The following is a 19359-nucleotide window of genomic DNA, read 5'->3' as shown; positions in this document are numbered from 1 at the left end:
GTAAATCTAAAATGTAAAATTAAGTTATTGAATGAATCTTGCACCTTTACGTTAGACAGTGGTAAAATTTCAGTAAAACATGATTTGGACACCACCATATTCTATTGAGCCATCAGTAGGAATTACTTTATGTATTTACAAAGAATATTAAACAGTCCCTCCAGGATTTTGCAGACATTTTGGGGGGATTGTTACAGCCTGTAATGCCTTTTTTTAGGGCAGCTTTTCTATTTAAAAAAATACATTGGGTGTCTCTGTGTTTTCAGACTTTTTTTGCAATGAAAATGTGGTAGCTAGTAAAAAAAGTAGTAGTAAAAAAATGCATTAAAAATCAAATCTTGTTCCAAGAAAAAAAACAATGCTGCTGTGAATGTATTTAGGAACCTTTCCAAAAAGACTGAATATAGCTTTGACACCATGTCTAAACATTTATTCAAGCCTATTTATTTATCTAAACTATTTTCTTTAACACAAGCGCTCACACTGACATGTGCACAACACCAAAAAAATTTGTTAATTGTTGCCATCGTGACATTGCGACATCCTAGAACTGTTGGCAGGTGGAGAATAGGTAAAGGACATGAATGAAAAATGAAGATTCAGAATGTTAACACTCCTGATTACATCACATTTATATAGTACGCTTTATTTTAGTTTTAAAATCTTGCTTTGGGTTTCTGTATTCTCATTACTGTTAAAGTGGACCAGAGTATTAACTGCCAGGGTCACTCACTTTGCCTGTCTGTGTGTGTTTCTCTCTGTCAGTGAGCGGAGGTTGGTCGTCTTGGACTGAATGGTCAGAGTGTAATGCTCGGTGCGGGCGAGGCTGGCAGCGACGAACTCGCAGCTGCACCAATCCTGCCCCTCTAAACGGAGGCGCCTTCTGTGAGGGCCCACCCTTTCAGAGAGTGACCTGCACCACACTGTGCCCAGGTAAAGATGACATTCTCATCAACCCCTTTACAATTTTTTCAACTCAGAAACATTTGCTCATGTAACTACTTGATTTTATCATGAAAAATTATCTACATCAGGAACATAGTGTTATCTGTCATACACCATTCAGCCTCTTATTGCTTTGTCCCATGTGTCAGACCACCCTGACTCCAGAGTCATTTAAAAAACAAACCACAGAATGCATTCTGCACTTTGCAAAATTATGTACATCAAGCCATTACACATCACACCGCATTACAGAGTCATGTCCAGTTCCCCTCTACCTGCAGTGGTGGAAGTATTTAGCTGTTGGTTCGCTCTAAAGATGACTCACATCTCTGTGCTGCTGTGTCATTCCAGTGGATGGAGGCTGGACAGAGTGGGCAAAGTGGTCCGCCTGTGGGACAGAGTGCACCCACTGGCGCAGTCGCGAGTGCCAAGCCCCCCCACCTAGAAATGGAGGAAAGCACTGCAGCGGCAGCATGATGGAGAGCAAAAACTGCACTGAGGGGCTGTGTGCACGCAGTAAGTCACCCGAGCAATGTGTTTAAACTGGGGCGGTTGTTAAATGTCAAAAGGGAGGAAATATTTGGCTCACATATATTTATTTGTAATACATCCTAATTCTTCAGTTGGCCCTGTAATACAGCTCTGGTACTGTTGAACTTAGTGCACACAGTTCAGTTGTTTAATATCTGAAAGAAAATTGTGTTTCTCGGGTATTTATAGGGGTCAACTTCCAAATAGCAAATATGCTGCTTGAGGTGGTGGTTGAATTGATAATAATGAGTCTTGCAGGCAGTGATATTTCTGCTCATAGTTCATAAGGTGTATTGCATTTCAAAGCTATTTTGTGTTAACTCTTTTCCCAAGGTGATTAGGCATTGCAGCATGGTGAGAGCGCGAATGATATAGAGAGAGATGAAAAGAAAAAAAAACAACTAAATCGCAGACAGATGTTTCGTGAGGCAAAATTTAGGTTCACAAAGAGAGACGGCAAGTGATCCACATCTAAAAAGCACAGATGGAAGCAGAGAGAAAAAGAGAGAGAAAGCAAGTGCAGGCTGAGGGAGCGCATGGAGTGGGAAGCGAGCATGACACGGCCAAGTCGAAAAATTAGCACAGGGAAGAGCATATGAGAGTGAGTCAGACTCACACTGACACCCAATGTGCAGCCCGTGATGAGCTGGGAGGAATCCAGCTGACAGCGCATTAGAATCTTTCAGACGCGCATCCACAGAGGCAGGGAGATACATTCAAGTGCACACTTTAAAAAACACGCACGACACAAACCAACACGGCCGAGCATGCAGATCGTAAATGCACGTGCAACCAGGGGATCATATGCACACTCTATCAGAAGTGCATGCAAGTCTTGACATAAACAGGCTTCTATGGAGCAGCCAGATTAGACAAATATACTGTCTGATTTGTCTGTACAGAGCACAGTGTTCTCAGGAGGCTGTCAGCAAAAACATGCACTCAAGTGGCTCTGACAGAGGGGGAAGATGGGAAGCACTGTGCTGTTGAAAATCTGTAAATGTGTCACTTGGCAAACTACAGGTTACTGACTTATTTATTTTCCTAGCACATTAATATGATTATTCTGCAGCATCCTGATGACGACTTGCATTCTGAGCATGCTTCAGACAATCAAATAGCTCACTCTGATGTCTCACTCTTTGTTAATCCCTTTGAGGATCGGCTAAATACCCCAGTCATAAATGTAAAATGCTCCGAGACACCGCAAACCATCATCTCCGCTGCCTCATAGTAGCTTCTAATTGCTATTGGATGAATGGAAAAGTCAGGGGGAACCATTTGGTGTTTTGACGATTGGTGTTTTGATGGTTATTTGGTTTGAGATCTAGAAAGTGACGCGACCCCAAATGACAGTTTCGACATCATCGAACCACTCAGGGATGATTCACATTGGTGTTATCTCTGAAAAGATTGTTCCCGTCAGGATAGAGCTGTTTTTTCACCTCGTATGATGAAGGTGATAACATAACCCTGTGGGGTGTATAAAGCGACGGTTTCAATCCACATCGTCTCCCTCATGTACCACACAACTCCAGCGTCCTTGTTCATTTTCAAAACTGTCTTTAACTTTGCCACTCTCCTCCAAATGATCCTAATTTTCTTTTGCAGTTATTTCTAATAGGCTTTTACTCTCCTTTTGTACATTATATAAACAATTATGCTGAACTTCATTCCACATTGTCAAGCATTTCCAGAGGAGGTTATTATTTTTTAGATAGAAAATATATTTTCATGCTTGCGGTGTGCCTTTTATGTTTACATTTCTATTTTCATATTGATGAGCTATTGTTTACTCTCTCTGCTTTGTATTGTTGTATTTTTCATTTGCATAGCGACTAGTCCATCCATTTTTATGTTTGTTTTATTCTTTTCTTCTTCTCTCGTTTTTTTTTTCTCCTGTTCAAACAGATAAAAAGATTTCTATTGAACATGCAAGCCATCGTAAGTTCACCTCCCCATGACTTCACTCTTTCACTGCCTCATTCTGTTTGTGTTGTGTGTGTGTGCGTCTGTCTGTGTGGTCATGCAGATGAGGAGTCCTAACATCTGTGTTAGCACGCGGCGCTGAATGCGTGCAGCATTTTGTGTTTGAGCCTTGTCTGCCCGCACTTTGTTGTCATCTCCGATCGAGCTCAGCAAAGACACGCCTCACCTTCTTGTCCAGCCTGCTTATGAGTGTTGTTATCCCATCTTGTCTCGTATGTTGACTAAGCGTAACATAGGTTTCTGAGCTGGCTCCTCGTTGGAACATTGCATCAGTTACGTAACAGCTTGCTGCAGCTGAATTGAAAACAAAGATACAATCGCAGCAAAGAGATTAATAGATGTTGGTGTAATTAACTAAAACAGTTCATGTGGCTCTAAATCAGCATGCTGGAGGAAAGAAATGTGCAAGCTCTCTGATGAAGGAAGCAAAATGACTCTAAGCTGAGACTCTTTGATCCATTGGCTGTGAGGTGGAAGCAGTCGCTGGAGAAAAACAGCTGATTTCTGTCTGACTTTCAGTTAATCTGTAATATAGTTTACATTTGAAGTGATGGTAATTCCTCTAGCTCAATGTGACGTGGGCTCAGGGGAGAGCAGCCACGGTAATGCACCTAATTCGCTATTGTTCCGTTTCTGGTAATAAGTGCGGACGGCTGTCGGATTCGCTTCCATCGTGCCACGTGAGCACGGGAGCTCTCCTCTGCCAGCCCGTCTGCCTCCGGCTTTCCTCTCCTCCACCCTTTCTTCTACTCTCATTGCTGCTCTGAAGTGTTTCCTCCAACTTCTTCCCCGCTGCTCTTTTAACATGGGCCTTTTCCTCAAGCACTGCTATCCTTATCTCCTCTCTCCTCATCGCCACACTTATAATCCGTCTGTCCTCTCAACAAATCACAACCTTATCTAACTCCTTCCTATCCCTTTTGCCAAATTGCCTCTCCTCTCGCTCTCTCCTCCTCTGTTTATCCAGCCTGTCTACTCCATCTTATTTTTTTTAAACTTGTCTTTGTCTCCCACCAACCTCACTACTTGTCTGCTCCTCTTTTCTGCTGTGGTGTGACTGGCTCTCGTGTCTGGTTTGGACATGTTTCTCCTAGTGTTGGGGAATCAGGACTGTGATGGGCCAGAGGGGTTATCTGAAAATGTTTAAGTGCCTCAAGCCTGCAATTCCTGCTAATGACCAGCAGGGGGTGACTCCCATAGTTGTGAAAAGAAGTTAAGATTAAATTATAAGTCTGCGTGAAAATGATTACTTCTTACTTGATTTATCAACTCAGCAAGCATTTTCCAAAAAAAAACATGGTCTTAATTTTTGGTCCTCTTCAACACAGCCCCATTTAGAGTGAAATAGACGATAAACCAGGGTATGGTACAGGGTGTGGCTATCTTGTGACTGACTAGTCCCAACCACAACGGTGTCTTTGGGTTCTTCGTGAGATCCACCCCTCACTCTTCTCCAGCTCCACCCTCTTGTCCAAATATTGCCACTTCTGGATCCAAAAAGTCAAGATGGTGACGGCCAAAATGCCAGACTTTAAAACAGAAATGTCATAATATGGAGCTCATGAATTTGTCTGTCCCAATAAAAACATTAAGAGGCAGAATAACTTCTATTTTGTCAAAATCAAAGATATTTGCATCAAAAATTGATGCAAAAAGGCACAAATTGGTGCATAACCCCACCCCTATTCAAACAAAATCTACGACCTTGCATCACAGTGGCTATGTCCACTTCTTTATACATTCTATGCATAGGCCAGTTGATCAGTCACAGCTAATAACTCTGCAAGAGAAAAGAGAGGGAGCCAAACAGGAAGCCGGCAATGTCAGGAGAAGCTGTTTATTAATGTTGTTTTCCTAGATTATCTTTTTTAATCAAAAAACTTAATACCAAGTGTGTCCGAGGCATATTTCCGAAGTTTAACAATACCTTCTCATTTCTCAAAGTCTATTTTAAAGCAATAGTCACATGACCACAAGTCGACAAAAATCGGTCACTGTGATCATTCCTCCTGCCCACACTGGCTGTGAAGTGATCCCCTACTTAATGCAATTCCAACATAACAGATGGGGCACAAATTCAAAGTCTTTGTCCTGTGTAAAAAAAAAAAAAAAAAAACATTAGAAAGTTAAAAAGCTAAAAATGAGGCTCCAGCAATCTTAGTCACACAGAGTGAATATTTTTAAGGAATAGACCAATACAGGTTTTTCCTCTTCTGATACCAAATGCTCTCATATTCCCAACTTTTGAAATGGTAGACCCAAATGCATGGAACTCATTGGCTTTATTTTTGCGAGGTGATACGATGGCAGATTTAACTCAGTCAGTGACTCAGTGTGGATGATTTTGTGTCACTCATAGCAGAAAGAGAGAATTATAGAAAGAGTTTGACAAATAAACTCTATTTAATGTGGATCAGTGAAATCATGGCTGATACCTGATCCACATAATGTTATTATCACCCCCAATACCAATCTGGTAGACCAGATCAGATCCCTAGTATTTTCCTGAATTTTTAGTGCTTGATTATCTCCTTGTTTCCTGGACTGTATTTCATTGCTGAGCCGTCGTAGTGTGAAAGTAACACAGAGGGAAATGAGCACTAAAAATAGATATTTGAAGAAGGACTCCTCCATCACTTACATGTAAGGGAGGGATCTCTACAAGCTCTGGATGGACAGCAGGAACAATTACAGTGACCAGTAACTAATTTAATGTAATTATTAATATGTCAGCATTGTTTTAAGATTGATTTGAAAAATGTGAATCTATCCCTTAAGGTATACTGTGCAGGATTTAAAAAAATGTGGAGACTTGCAGAAAAGTAATCCCTCTCAATCATCACTTATGACCCACTAGAAGTGAGTGGCGGTGTATTTATCTGCAGAGACTCTGCCCTCTGCCTGGATTTTCTTATTTTCTACTTATTTTGCTGTATTTGGGACATTCCCGGACACAGCTCTCAGGCGAGGTAGAGACTTCATTAAAAAGGGAGAGACCAGGTGCCAGACTGTAAGCAGCACGCATCAAAGAGGAAGCTACAAAAATCATGAGCACAGCACTGAAAAAATGCAGATATACTGAGGTGAAACGCCAAGCGGACAGAGCTCATTCCAAAACGAGTGTGAATCCAGTTTCAGTGGTGATACTGTATACAAACAAAAAACGAGAATCCTGCATAGTTTACCTTTAAAGATTTTAAGGTAAAGGTTTTAACTGTGACAATTAAGTTATTGATTAAATTTCAATTGATCATGCATTCCATAAAATGTCTGTATTAGATTATACTGTATATATAGTCAAACGTGCCAGTGTAATATCCCAGGGCCCAAGGCGACATCCTCAGATTGTTCTTTTGTCCAATCAAGTGATTGAATTTAAAATGGCATAAAAGAGAGAAATGCAGCAAATCCTCACATGTGAGAAGCAGAAACCAGCAAGTGTCTGGAAATCTTTCTTGATAAATAACTAAAAAGATAAATCACTTATCATAAATGTTGTTAATATTATGCTAATCAACTAATCAGTTAATCAACTAATTGTTTCTTCACTAACCTAGACAACAATAGCTAATTTATACTACTTTCTGCAACAACTGATGTGCAGTAAATCAGATCTTATCTCTTAAATTGTATTTTCTTCCCTCTTGTGTTTCCCCTGCATTTGTATCTGTGTGTTCCCACACGTCTCCCTGCATGTTGTCTTGACTGACTGATTTTCTATCCCTCTTTCAGCGCTGGCCCCAGGTATGGGTGTTGCAGTCTACGCTGGTCTGGTGGGGGCCCTGCTGCTGTGTGTGATACTGGTGTTGTGCGTGGGAGTGCTGGCATATCGCCGCAGATGCCAACATCTCCATGGAGACATCACCGATTCTTCGTCTGCTCTTACTGCCGCCTTCCACCCTGGCAACTACAAACCTCCCAGACAGGGTCGGTTCACACACACACTTACTCCCACTACCTCACACATATGCTGTTAGGTGCACATACACACACAATTTCTTTTTTCATAATTGTGTTTTTCACAACTTTTCTTTTTTTTTTTAATATTCATCTTCATACAAGCACTTGTTCACAATCCATTTCATTATCACACTGCTATTTATATCAACCCATAAATTAATTCTCTTTATACCATTATCTCCTCTCACTTAGTCAATTCTCCATTCTTTACTGTGTTACATTTTTACATTTTAAGCATTTGTCATGGTATCCCTCCTCTTGTTCTTGCCATCAAATATTAATTAGCAACATTAATCCATTTCACTCGCGTCACTTTTAGCACTCTCAGCCCTGCCTGTGTCATTTCTGGTGATAAGGGAATAACTCCTTTCTTGCCTCTCCTGCCTCCACAGATAACCCTCACCCACTGCATCCCTCAGCTCCTCCGGATCTTACAGCCACAGCAGGGGCTTTCCGTGGGCCGCTCTTCTCCCTGCAGCAGGGGGTCAACGACAGCCCCCACAAAATCCCCATGACCACTTCACCCCTGCTGGACCCTCTGCCAAGTCTCAAAATCAAGGTGTATAACGCCTCCACTCTTTCCTCCCTGGAGCTCCCGGCAGAAATGAGCTTAGGTGATGGGGAGATCCTCAGCTTGAAGTCGGTGGGAACGATGGGCAGAGAGCGAGATTACCACAGCCACACCCTGTCCAGAGAGCCAGGGCTGAGCACCAGCGCCACCCTGGGTAATCTTGGAGGACGCCTCACCATCCCCAACACAGGTAACGTACTATACATCACATGCAGCCTTCTTTTCACATGCTAATTGAAGCAGAATTCAATATTAATGAAATATAAATCAAGTTAAGACATGACACTTTCTCCCATAGGTGTGAGTCTGCTTGTCCCCCCTGGCACAATCCCCCAGGGGAAGTTCTACGAGATGTACCTCATTATCAACAAGTGGGACAAAACGACGTGAGTGCTCTTCATCTTTATCCCTCTATTTCCCTCATCTCCTTTACAACCACGAGGCAGAACAGACCTCGCTCTCACCTCAATCAGAAATATTCCCATGCATGGCTCACCTACTGCGAACCACTTGAAGTTTGTTTGGAAGTTCTGTCACTTTTTGTGAGGATAAAAAAAAAACTACAACTTGTTTCAACTTTTGCACTGAAACTAGCATGGATTAATTTCTTGCCAATTTTTATGACGTTTGATTTTCGTTTTGCCTCGAATATGTCAGTACCAGCATGTTCCAAACCGTGTTGTAATCATAATGTTCTTTTATAAATGAAGTGTGATGTTTTGGCAACTGTTGCAAACACCTGGTGTCTCCCTCTGTGTGTGACATTTACAGGCTACCCTCTGAGGGCAGTCAGACTGTACTAAGTCCTGTGGTCAGCTGCGGCCCATCCGGTATGCTGCTGAATCGTCCCGTTGTTCTTACTTTGCCGCACTGTGCCCAACTAGACACACCTACACCCGACTGGACCCTCACACTAAAGACACAGACGCACCAGGGGGCATGGGAGGTAAGACGGCCCCTCACTGGTACGAAATAATCAATATTGGACTGCATCATTGAACCCTACTTCGGTCTGTTTTTAGGAGGTGCTGACAGTAGGAGAGGAGACTTTGTCGTCGCCGTGCTATCTGCAGCTGGAGGAGGAGTGTTGTCATGTTCTCATGGAGCAGCTGGGAACGTACGGCCTGGTAGGCCAGTCCTGCCCCCCACAGCCTGCCTGCAAACGCCTGCAGTTGGCACTGTTCGCCCCTCGAGCTCCCTGCCTCTCCCTGGACTACAGCCTTCGTATCTACTGCATCCATGACACCCCACATGCACTCAAGGTGCTGCTTCACTGTTTGTTACTCCCTTTCAGTGTAAAAATGTCTGTTTACTTCTCTTCTTCACCGTCTTCCTTTCTTTTTCTTATTCTTCTCTCCCATTGCCTTTCTGTTTCTTAAATTCTTTGATGTGTAAAGCAATCTGACAATATTATGCTTCTACAATCTTTGAAAGTAAGGTGCTAACCAGAACCATAAAGGGGTATCTGGGGGTTCTGTCCAGAACCTTTTCACCCTCTAAGGGTGCTAACCCATCCAGGTGATTCTACAAAGAACAGTTTTATATCCCCTATACCTTATAGTATACTCCAAGGGTTTCGTCGAGAACCCACAAAGGGGGACAGAAAATAGTAATGAACTTCATAAGCCATAGATCTCTTTCACACTAACCATGGTTTTAGTTGAACAGGTTAGCCTGGGGCCAGGGAAACCGCATCCAGCAGCCCTATGCTTCATAAGGGTCCCAAGGGAACCCTACATATGTGGTCCAGTGCAGTACACAAAAATCATGGGTCACAATCATGTTTTTAGGGGAGGGAGATTTCTTGAAATCACTACTACTACAGTCCTCAGCATATCAATCATGCAACAGGGTTGGGATCTGTGACTTGGCTCCAAATTAGAACTAATTACAAACTGCCAAGTACCTGGACCCCATAAAAAAGGGAAACAAAAAAAGAATTTTGGCATACCATGTGGTATTGTATGGTGTGAAATGAAGGTGAAGATATCTACTGTGGCAGAACACAAGTTAAATGAATTGACTGGGGGGGATTCCAGATACATCTACATTATTTTAACACTCATGCTTTCCAAAAATATTGAAGAACTCTTTTTTTTTTTTTTTTACAAAAAAGGGTTCTCAATGGTTCTTAACCCTTGTCATAACTCTTAACTTGTGAGAAACCCTTTCTTCAAAGAGGAGTTCTGGGTAGAACTCTTCAGAAAGAACCCTTTTGGAACCCTTATTTCCAAGAACGTAGTGTGAATATTAAAAAGTCCATTACTGGTAATCTACTGCAATAGACAAAATTTCTTCAAATATAACTTCATCCATCACGTCAGCTTTGGTTATAAAGTACAGCTAAATCAGATCTTGGTTTGGTCATGAACATCACACAGATGACACACACCAAATATTCACAAAAATCAAAACAAAAGATGCTACCCACTCTCCAAAATCAAATCCTGGTATCTCACTGAATCCCACTTACCCACCAGAAGCAACAACTCAAAATAGTACAGCACAATACAAACTCCCCAGCAAACAGAAAGTGAGCTTTCCATCCAGAGAAAGATGGACTCGCTGATGCTAGATATTTTCTCTCTCTTAGTCCCTTTTTGTATGAAGTGTTCACAGACCAGCCGGGGTAGTAAACATGAGCGTGCTGTGTGCCGTTTACTGGCACCACATTACATGATTCCTGGCTGCTAAAGTTCAAACAGTTTTCAAACTGTTAGCTCTCACACATTTCCATTTGGAGACACTGGCTTTAGAGAGTGCACAACGCATTTTAATTAAGCATTTTTTTAAAAAAAAAACATGTTTTTGAATGTAGTAGAATGATAAACCCATTATAAAATTAATAACATAAATGTGTTCCTAAGCCAGTCTTCTCTCTGCCTCACTGCAGGATGTGCTGGATTTGGAGAGGAGTCTAGGTGGAGTTTTGCTGGAGGATCCCAAGCCGCTGCTGTTCAAAGACAGCTACCACAACCTGCGCCTGTCCATCCACGACATTCCTCACACTCACTGGAGAAGCAAACTACTGGCAAAGTATCAGGTGAGATGCTCAAAATGAAGCAGATGGATGACAACATTTTGATTTGTACAGTGCACATAGATGTGGAAATGTCTACAGAGCACATTATCATCAGCATCAGCTTTAAAGGTTCCATATTGTAAAACGCCAGGTTTCCACGTCTTTTTTTTAATTATAAAGCAGGTATAGGTGTCATACTTATACTGTCAAACTATGACTATGAAGATTCACTTTTATATATATTTTTATATTTAGTACTGTAAATATTTTGGAGAATATTGCTTGTATTTTTGTACTTACTTATGTTTATTATTTATCATTACTTACATTTGTGTCTCCATGAAATTTGTGTGAAATTTTTATTTTCTTCTACCCAGTATGCACCACTGGGATTGGCACAGTTGCAATTCCCTCATGCTTTGGCATAATGCCAATAAAGTTTTTGACTTCATGAAAGATGCTTAATCCACAGAGAAATGTAGATACAGCCCGTATTCAGAAACGGTGTCTTTAAACAAGGCAAGAGGACTTCCGTAAAGTTGGGATGTCACAACTATACTATATAAAGGTAGACTGTGCAGCTACAGTTACGGTCATTATCCAGCTGCAATAATGGTGCAGGGGTGCAGAGAACGCAGGTGTGGAAGACCCGCAAACACTGACCAATCAAAGTAGACTGGGCTTAATTGGGAGAGAGGCTTAAGGAGACAGACGCTTAAACCGAGTGTTTTAGACAGAGGGTGAATACAGATGTTCCTGCACAGACAATATGAGGAAAACAAAGTGTTTTTTAAAACTTTAAAGCATGTAAACATATTCTAGTAGAAACCCCATATGGGTCCTTTAATGATTTAGATCAATCCATTTTTGATAATTGTCAGTGTTGCTTTAAGCATAATAAGCAGTAACTCCTAAGCAAAAACTCTGGTCTGACAGGCTCTTTATTTCAAATCAGTAGAATGGCTATTTTCTCAAAAAACATAGCTATTGGACTATTCACTTATGTTGTAAACATCCAAACCCTGTGCTGCATTCTTTTGGCGGCCGCTCTGAGATTGCAGTCTGAACCCTCTCTGAATAAACAAACGAGAAATCTGATAGTGGCCCTAATTTATGGACAGTGCGCTTAGGAAATAAATTGTCCCGTGACACACCGAGACCCAGTTGGTGGAAACACCCAGTATCAAAATAAAGCATATTGCACCTCTCCTCGAATGGAAACTGCATTTTAGATCCTCCCTGATTGTGCTGCTCAGAGCAAAGCCACTTTAATCACAGTGGAGAGACCATTTTCTTCTTAACATTTTTCTTTGTTAACAGGAGATCCCGTTCTATCACATCTGGAGCGGCAGTCAGAGACCCCTGCACTGCACCTTCAGCCTGGAGAGAGGGAGCCTGGCTGTGTCACAGCTCGCCTGTAAGATCTGCGTCCGGCAGGTGGAAGGGGAGGGACAGATATTCCAGCTGCACACGGATATTCAGGAGGTAACTTAAAAAGGATACTTTGTTAATTTTCAACCAGATTTGTATCATGACAATGTGAGTAGTATGTGTCAATGAATTATGGTAAACTTCCTGCCCTGTCACCCACCAGCAAAACACTGCAGGATGACGCAAAATGTGTCATCTGGCGGAGTTTCTCTGGCTCTAAGGGTATTGCTCATTTTCGTGTTGCCCGTCACCCATATTGCCACCACAAAGGCTATAGAATTTGACTAAGGGACAATCCCTTCCCTCTTTTTCTCTCTCAAATATGATCAATTCCGATCAAAAGGTAAAACTAGGCAGAGCTGATCAAATATAAACCAAGATAATGTTACTGCACTGCCTTTCTTTCCTGACATTTTTTCAGAAACACATTTTAATTTGAATTTTAGCTGTAATAACAAGAGTTTGTGAACAGGAACTGGGAACCAAACTGTTTCATACTGTTCCTGCATAGAGGCTGAAAATCTAGGCTCCCAGGGAGTGCTGCGGGCTTTGAAGCCAATTTTTATAGTGGCCAAACCTTGTAATTACACGGTTACCATATTGTGTAAGAGACATCGGTAAAGAAGTGGATACTTTTTTTTGATCAATGCAAGCCTCCATGAAATGACTTGTTTCACTATCGACATTTGATCCATTTGGTTCGATAAAATTTGAAAAGTCTAGAAGAGCCTGACGATTAAATCTTTTTTATCCCCGTTTAAGTAAGTGGAGCACCAAATCAAAAGTTAGCCACTCAGCTGGGCACAACTGCTCACAGTGACCTAGTTCACATTACATCACCTACCAGGGAGAGTGTTTATTGGTCTGGAGTGGCGCAGTGCATTCTGGTAGTTGTAGGTTTTCTACCTTTTTAACAAAAGCGAATGCCACATTCTTTTTTTCAGTTTTCTCTGGTCATGAAGCGCCAGTTTCAAAAGTATTTGCATTTCTCTGCTGCAAAGATAGCCCAGTTTATTTTCTCCCCAGCATTAATTTACTTCTTTCAATAATGCAAATGTAGATAAAGTTGCAACAAACGGCATACAGTTTATTCCCAAAGAAATCCAGAGGTTGGTCTCAGTTGCTCTCACCTTCTTTGTCAATTCCAGACTCTGCCCCCGCATTCGCCCCTCCCCTCAGGAGGCACCTGCCTGCCTTCCTCTCAAGTGGGACCCTATGCCTTTCGCTTGCCTGACTCCATCCGCCAGAAGATCTGTGCCAGTTTGGATGCACCCAGTGCTCGAGGATGTGACTGGAGACTACTGGCACGCAGCCTGGGCTTTGACAGGTCAGATCTGCTTCCCATGTTTATGTGTGAGAGGCGGCTTTGTCACGCACGAGTCTAGTGTTGATACTCAGGTTCCTTCTGTCAAGTGTTAACTCAGAAATGTGTAAAAGGTGGCAGGTAGGTATTCATCGTCTGGGGTCAGATGTGGTTATAATTTTTTTTAAATGTAGACAGACATATTCTTGTTGTACTGATAAGAATCAGGAAAACATACTTGAATATTATGTTCAAGGATTTGATTTAGCCATGCATGTTATAAAAAAGATGTTTCATCCTGCTAACAAGCTAATCCTGCTTTGTGAAATATGGCACTTCCCTGGGCACCAATATTGGACTCGAAATAAAATGGAACCAGAAGTATTTGGAACATACAGTTTTAATGGCTTAATCAATAATGGAGTGCTCTTATAACTATTCTTACATCTTGCCTGCCTTTTCTTCCTCTCAGGTACTTGAACTACTTTGCAACAAAACCCAGCCCCACAGGTGTTCTACTGGACTTATGGGAAGCTTGTCATCAAGCTGACGCAGACCTGGTCTCTCTGGCGACCGCGCTGGAAGAAATGGGCAAAAGTGAGGTGCTAGTTGTCATGACAACAGATGGGGATTGTTGATTGGTCAAGGAACGAGAGAGCAAGCCAGACATTTTTTTTTCACCACCGTGATGAAAATGAGAATACCTGCCTATGAATATGCACACAAATCAAAAGCCCACTGAGCATTTTGGTTCACTTGTATTACCTCTGCCTCATCTTCCCATTCACTGACCCCTGATCTGCCACTGTAGCTACATACCCACCCACCCCCATGCGTGCCATCCCATGATAACAGCAAATCTAACTCAGCTTGAATCCTCCAAAGCAATGTTGCATCTGCAAGACGGGAAACCAATTTAAGGGTACGAAGGCGTAAAATGGGTGTGAAGTCGTCTGTCATGTGTGACCGTCTTCTTCAAAGATTGCAAATTATTGTATATAAATAAGAAAAGCTTTGGGACAAACACGAAAAAAATTAATGTATTCAAAACACTAAAGCACGCACAACAACACAAACAAGACAAACGCTAACACAGGATTACCCATGTTTCGGTAGCTGCATGAAAGTGCATGATTTAACACTATCACCTCATGGCAGGGGCTTTTGTTTTCTCCATTGTCATTCTGTGTGTGCAGTGAATGACAGGCAGCACCAAACTGTCTGAAACCTCCTCAGGCTGCAGACACACTCCAACACACACACACACACACACACACACACACACACACACGCACACGCACACACACACACACAGACAAACTGGTCATTAACTGGCTCTGAATCAGCTAGACTAGCCTGTCTAACTGCTTCAACAAATCACATGAGGTCCGAAACCCTCAAGGTTTGAAGGCTTGAACATGTCGCTTTGGGCTGAAAAAAAAAAGAAGCTGCCTCTTCTTTGTGCTAGAAGGGTGAATTGTGAAGTTAATTTAAGAATTGGCAGATACCGACTGACTCTTTATATTGTACCAACAAATGCCTCAAAGCCCTGGCATATCATTCTGACTCACAGGGGTGTTTCTCTATCATCTCTCCTCGCGTTCCTCTATCGCTCTGCCACACTCCTCCGATCTGCTGAGAATAAACTGCAGGAGAGCTTTCTGGTCATCCCTTAAAAGTTTCCTTTGGGGAACGCTCTTTAAGTTATTATCCATATTTGTGGATTTTTTTTTTTCTTCAGTGCTGTTACGATCATTTAGAAGCTGGTCTATCATCTGGCTAGGCTGCAGAGCTGTTTTATTTTTGATTCTAGTAGAGCTGGCCAGATGGGAGGGTTAGGTGCACAGTGGTTGTCTCAGTTGTGAAAATCATGTTAGTTTTAATATGGTGCATCTATTCAAAATGTAAAATGTAACCTGTAAACATGATTAGAGGTGGTCAAATGTCCAGGTGAATATATTGTATGCTGTATTTTTTTGCTTCGCTGTAACTGAGGGCAGTTCAGAGATGGATTTTACAGAATAGATTAGCCTTGCCTTGAATCAAACAGGCAGCAAGGGACCATAAAATTTACCTCAGCACGGACTGCATTGTGTTTCTCTGTCCGCCACTTATGTCCATCAGTCCATCTGTCGTTACTCATTCCATCCTCCCTCTTTCAATTCGATGACATATTGTTACCTTCTTACTAAGCCGCCTGCTTTGTGGTCAGGGTCCTCACGCTTTCTGCATTATCAATATTGTTCTGTCAGTTACTGTTAGACGGGAATTGAAATGCTTTCATCTGTAACTTTGTCATTACTTAAGTTCTCTGTGTTACTGAATCCTTTTTATCCCTTGAAGCAAAAAAAAAAGTGTTCATATCATTGAAACCACAAAAACCAAAACACAGGCAGTATCCCTCCTCTTCAGCAGTGAGTCATGTCACTGTTTTGTGTGAATGAACTGAAAACATAAGTGTGTGTGTGTGTGTTTGTGTGTGTTGTGCGAGTGGGTATGTGTGGGCAGGTGGATGTGCGCGTACAGTACGTGCACACGCTTAAGATCTGTCATTTCTCTTTGTAAGTGCTATGCAAGTACTAAAGAAAAGCGAAGCATTTTGACTTCTTTTGTTTCCTGGAAGAGTAATTCTATTTTTTCAGATCAGGGCATTGACAGGGTTTTGATTTTGTATCCTAAAGTGGTTTAAGAGAGGTTTAACATTTTTCAGTTCTGGAGGGATGTATGGGAATTCTTTGTCTGGATCGGAAGTATTGGATCACTGACCAAGAAAAAAAAAGAAAAAAAAGCACATGTGGGAGAACTAAACAAAGTATGGTGCAATGGCTACAAAATAAGTTATGAGTAACATCATGAACTCATGCCCTGCAGGTCTTTGCCCGCGAGGAAATATCTGAACACGACCAGGTCAGAACTTTGGATCCCTGAACACTGCAGGACTATTTTTCTTTCCTCAAATCTTGTTACAGAGACTGGCTGGCTGTAGACTACAGTGTTTATTCGTCCAGATCTCTCGAGTATCTGTTGGATCTTTGGCCATAGCTCTGGATAATTTATGCTGGAGCTGGACTGGATTCCACCTCGCTCCCATCAAAGAGAAAAATTTAGCCTTTGTTCAAGACGTCAGACATTTTTATGAAAAAAAAAAGACAAAACAACAAAATGGATTCAGTGACATTATTTTATCTCTGTAAAGAACCAATTGTAAATAAACGTCTAGCCTTCTTACCTGTAACTAAATATAATTTTTATGCAATAAATTATATTTCTTAGTTTAACAAAAGTGTGTTTTGTTGTTATTGGATTAGAAGTTATCGTAACATGAGAGCAGCTTGCATAAACTCCATATAGAAACTCGCAGGCTTCTTTGGAGCTTCTTGGCACCACGTAAATAAATGGCATCTGTGTTTTTATCAATTACACCCCATTTTCACAGAAAATACAGAGCTACTCAACCTGCCCCTCTTTTCCCTCACACCTCATTGGAAAATTCCCTTTAGGTCCATTTAGCTTTGAAAGCTTTTAACTGGCAGGCTGTCCAGCCCTCAAATTAACAAGGTTTTAGAGACACTAATAGTGTCCTTTAAGGATTGACTCTGGGCGCTCAGATCGAGCTTTCTAACTTCGGCTTTTTTCTTACGAGTGCAGGATATGTGGGGATTTGTCAGATTAGGCTCTTTTATTGAGAACAAATGTCCCAGTGCTAAAGTGAAAGTACACTGCAGTATGGTCTTAATGGTGAGAAACACTTTGCACCTGTTTCATTAGATGCACCGCTAATTGAGGACTGATATGCCACTTTTCAATGCATGACTTAATCGAACCTTTTACAAAGAATTAAGCGGTTGTACAAGTGTAAAAGCTAACTGCGGCTTCAGCCTAATGACTCACCTCTGCACAAGATGTTTTTGTCACTTTGTATGGAGTATATCAGCAGTGAAAATAATGTTATTTTGAAAGTGTCTAAAAGCTATTCTGAGGACATGCTACATTTGATGCCAGTGCATACACATACATTACAACAGACATTCTTCTGCCTTATGAAATGAAAATTGGAATTTTTACACCTTTACAGAAAAAAAATATATATATGTGTGACCACAGACATAAAGTATCTGACGTTTACATTACAACGCTATGGAAGAGTGTTGTGAAAAAATACACAAGTACTAATGAATTTTTAAATAGTAATATGCAGAATACGCGCATGGAGTATTTGATTTTAGAATCATGAAGGAAAAACGACAACAACAAACAAACATTTTTTGATTATATTACATGTCCAGATTGTTCCCGCGCAATTAGATCTTTCGTTGCCAGGGGGAAACAGCAGCTCAGCAGCTGTGAGTTAGACATGCTCCACTTTTAGACAGACTCATTTGATAATGATTAGTTGAATCCAGTGGTGTCCACTTATGTGTCACAGAGAGACAAGAGACTGAGGGCTTTCAGTCCAATCAGAGACACAAAGCCACCTGGTGTCACCCTGGACTGTAAAGTGGATTTTTCGTCTTTTGTCTTCTTGCAGGAGTTAAAATTGTCTTCACTTTCCAAAGAAGTGCTACAACAAGTGACTAGATTTGCTGCCTGATGGTGCCCTCTCGTGGTAAATATGATGAGTAACCAACACTTCTCAACAAAAGCCAGAACACACACAATTGTACAGTGCCATAAACATAAATTCTTCTTTTTGAATAAGTGGGAAATATTTGTAATATGAACAAAGTTCTAAATGATTATTAGTTTTAATAAACTAATAATAATAATAATAATAATGATGATAATACATTGGATTTATATAGCGACTTTCTTGAACTCAAGGTCGCTTTACAAACAAAACAACAACAAAATGATCAAATGATCAAATTGAAAGAGGGAGTACACAACAACAAATGAGACTGATACCTCTAAATAGCAGCCCTACTCCAGCATATGTACTTTATACTGATATTCATTAATATGCTGTGTCTCTTAAAATAAACATTAATTACATTACAAAGTAGTCTGTTGACAGTGTAATCATTTACATGCGATATCGCAAGGCTAGGTCTACTGTATAAATGAGCACAATTTTTTATGGTTGATCAAGGAAATGCAATTGTTATTTTTGCATTTACTGAGGCATTTATTTAATTCATTTCAACAATGGGCATTAAGTAGACATAATTATAATTTATTTCTAAAAATAATGCCCTATATTACATATGGAACTAATAATTTATTTGGAAGTCATATATAATAATTTTCAGCTTCCACATTTTGTCATCAGATATCAATACAGAGTAAACAAAATATATGCTGTATATGCTACAAATTGTATGCTATAGATTATATGTTTCAATATAATATATATAGAATTATAATGATATATTCAATTAGGCGTAGTTGTTTGTTTGTTATTGTTGTTTTTTTGTTTAATATTATTAATTAGGCTACATCTGTACATTCAAAGCAGAGTTTTTATTGCAACCACGTGGGGTTTTTGTCTTTGGTTTCAAAAAAGTGAACAAGTAACATCTGTTATAAATGATGCGTAAACTGTAAAATTTGGAATTATTTGGGCAAACCATATCTCCAACTGATTAGATTTGATCTAATTTGATTTGT

General features: G+C 40.8%; 1 protein-coding gene across 3 annotated transcripts in view; it reads left to right on the top strand.

The window, feature by feature from the left end:
• Positions 1–16827, top strand: part of unc5b (unc-5 netrin receptor B) — a 60750-nt gene extending 43923 nt beyond the window's left edge. Inside the window, exons 6-17 of one of the 3 annotated variants that reach the window (XM_042502610.2) lie at positions 766–933; positions 1297–1461; positions 3388–3420; positions 7198–7392; positions 7818–8186; positions 8295–8382; positions 8768–8942; positions 9019–9258; positions 10890–11039; positions 12339–12503; positions 13598–13776; positions 14225–16827. In XM_042502610.2, the coding sequence (XP_042358544.1) occupies positions 766–933; positions 1297–1461; positions 3388–3420; positions 7198–7392; positions 7818–8186; positions 8295–8382; positions 8768–8942; positions 9019–9258; positions 10890–11039; positions 12339–12503; positions 13598–13776; positions 14225–14390 (2093 nt within the window). In that variant the 3' untranslated portion in view covers positions 14391–16827. The remainder of the gene's footprint in view (positions 1–765; positions 934–1296; positions 1462–3387; positions 3421–7197; positions 7393–7817; positions 8187–8294; positions 8383–8767; positions 8943–9018; positions 9259–10889; positions 11040–12338; positions 12504–13597; positions 13777–14224) is intronic. The other 2 variants (XM_088086547.1, XM_088086548.1) reach the window with 2 other exon arrangements.
• The last annotated feature ends 2532 nt before the right edge of the window (positions 16828–19359 follow it).

The sequence above is a fragment of the Plectropomus leopardus genome, chromosome 13 (genome assembly GCF_026936395.1).
Source record: "Plectropomus leopardus strain MGB_pleo_1.0 chromosome 13, ASM2693639v1, whole genome shotgun sequence".
Classification (NCBI taxonomy): domain Eukaryota; kingdom Metazoa; phylum Chordata; class Actinopteri; order Perciformes; family Serranidae; genus Plectropomus; species Plectropomus leopardus.
The sequence above is the reverse complement of the archived record's forward strand: the minus strand, read 5'-3'. Positions and strand labels throughout refer to the sequence as shown.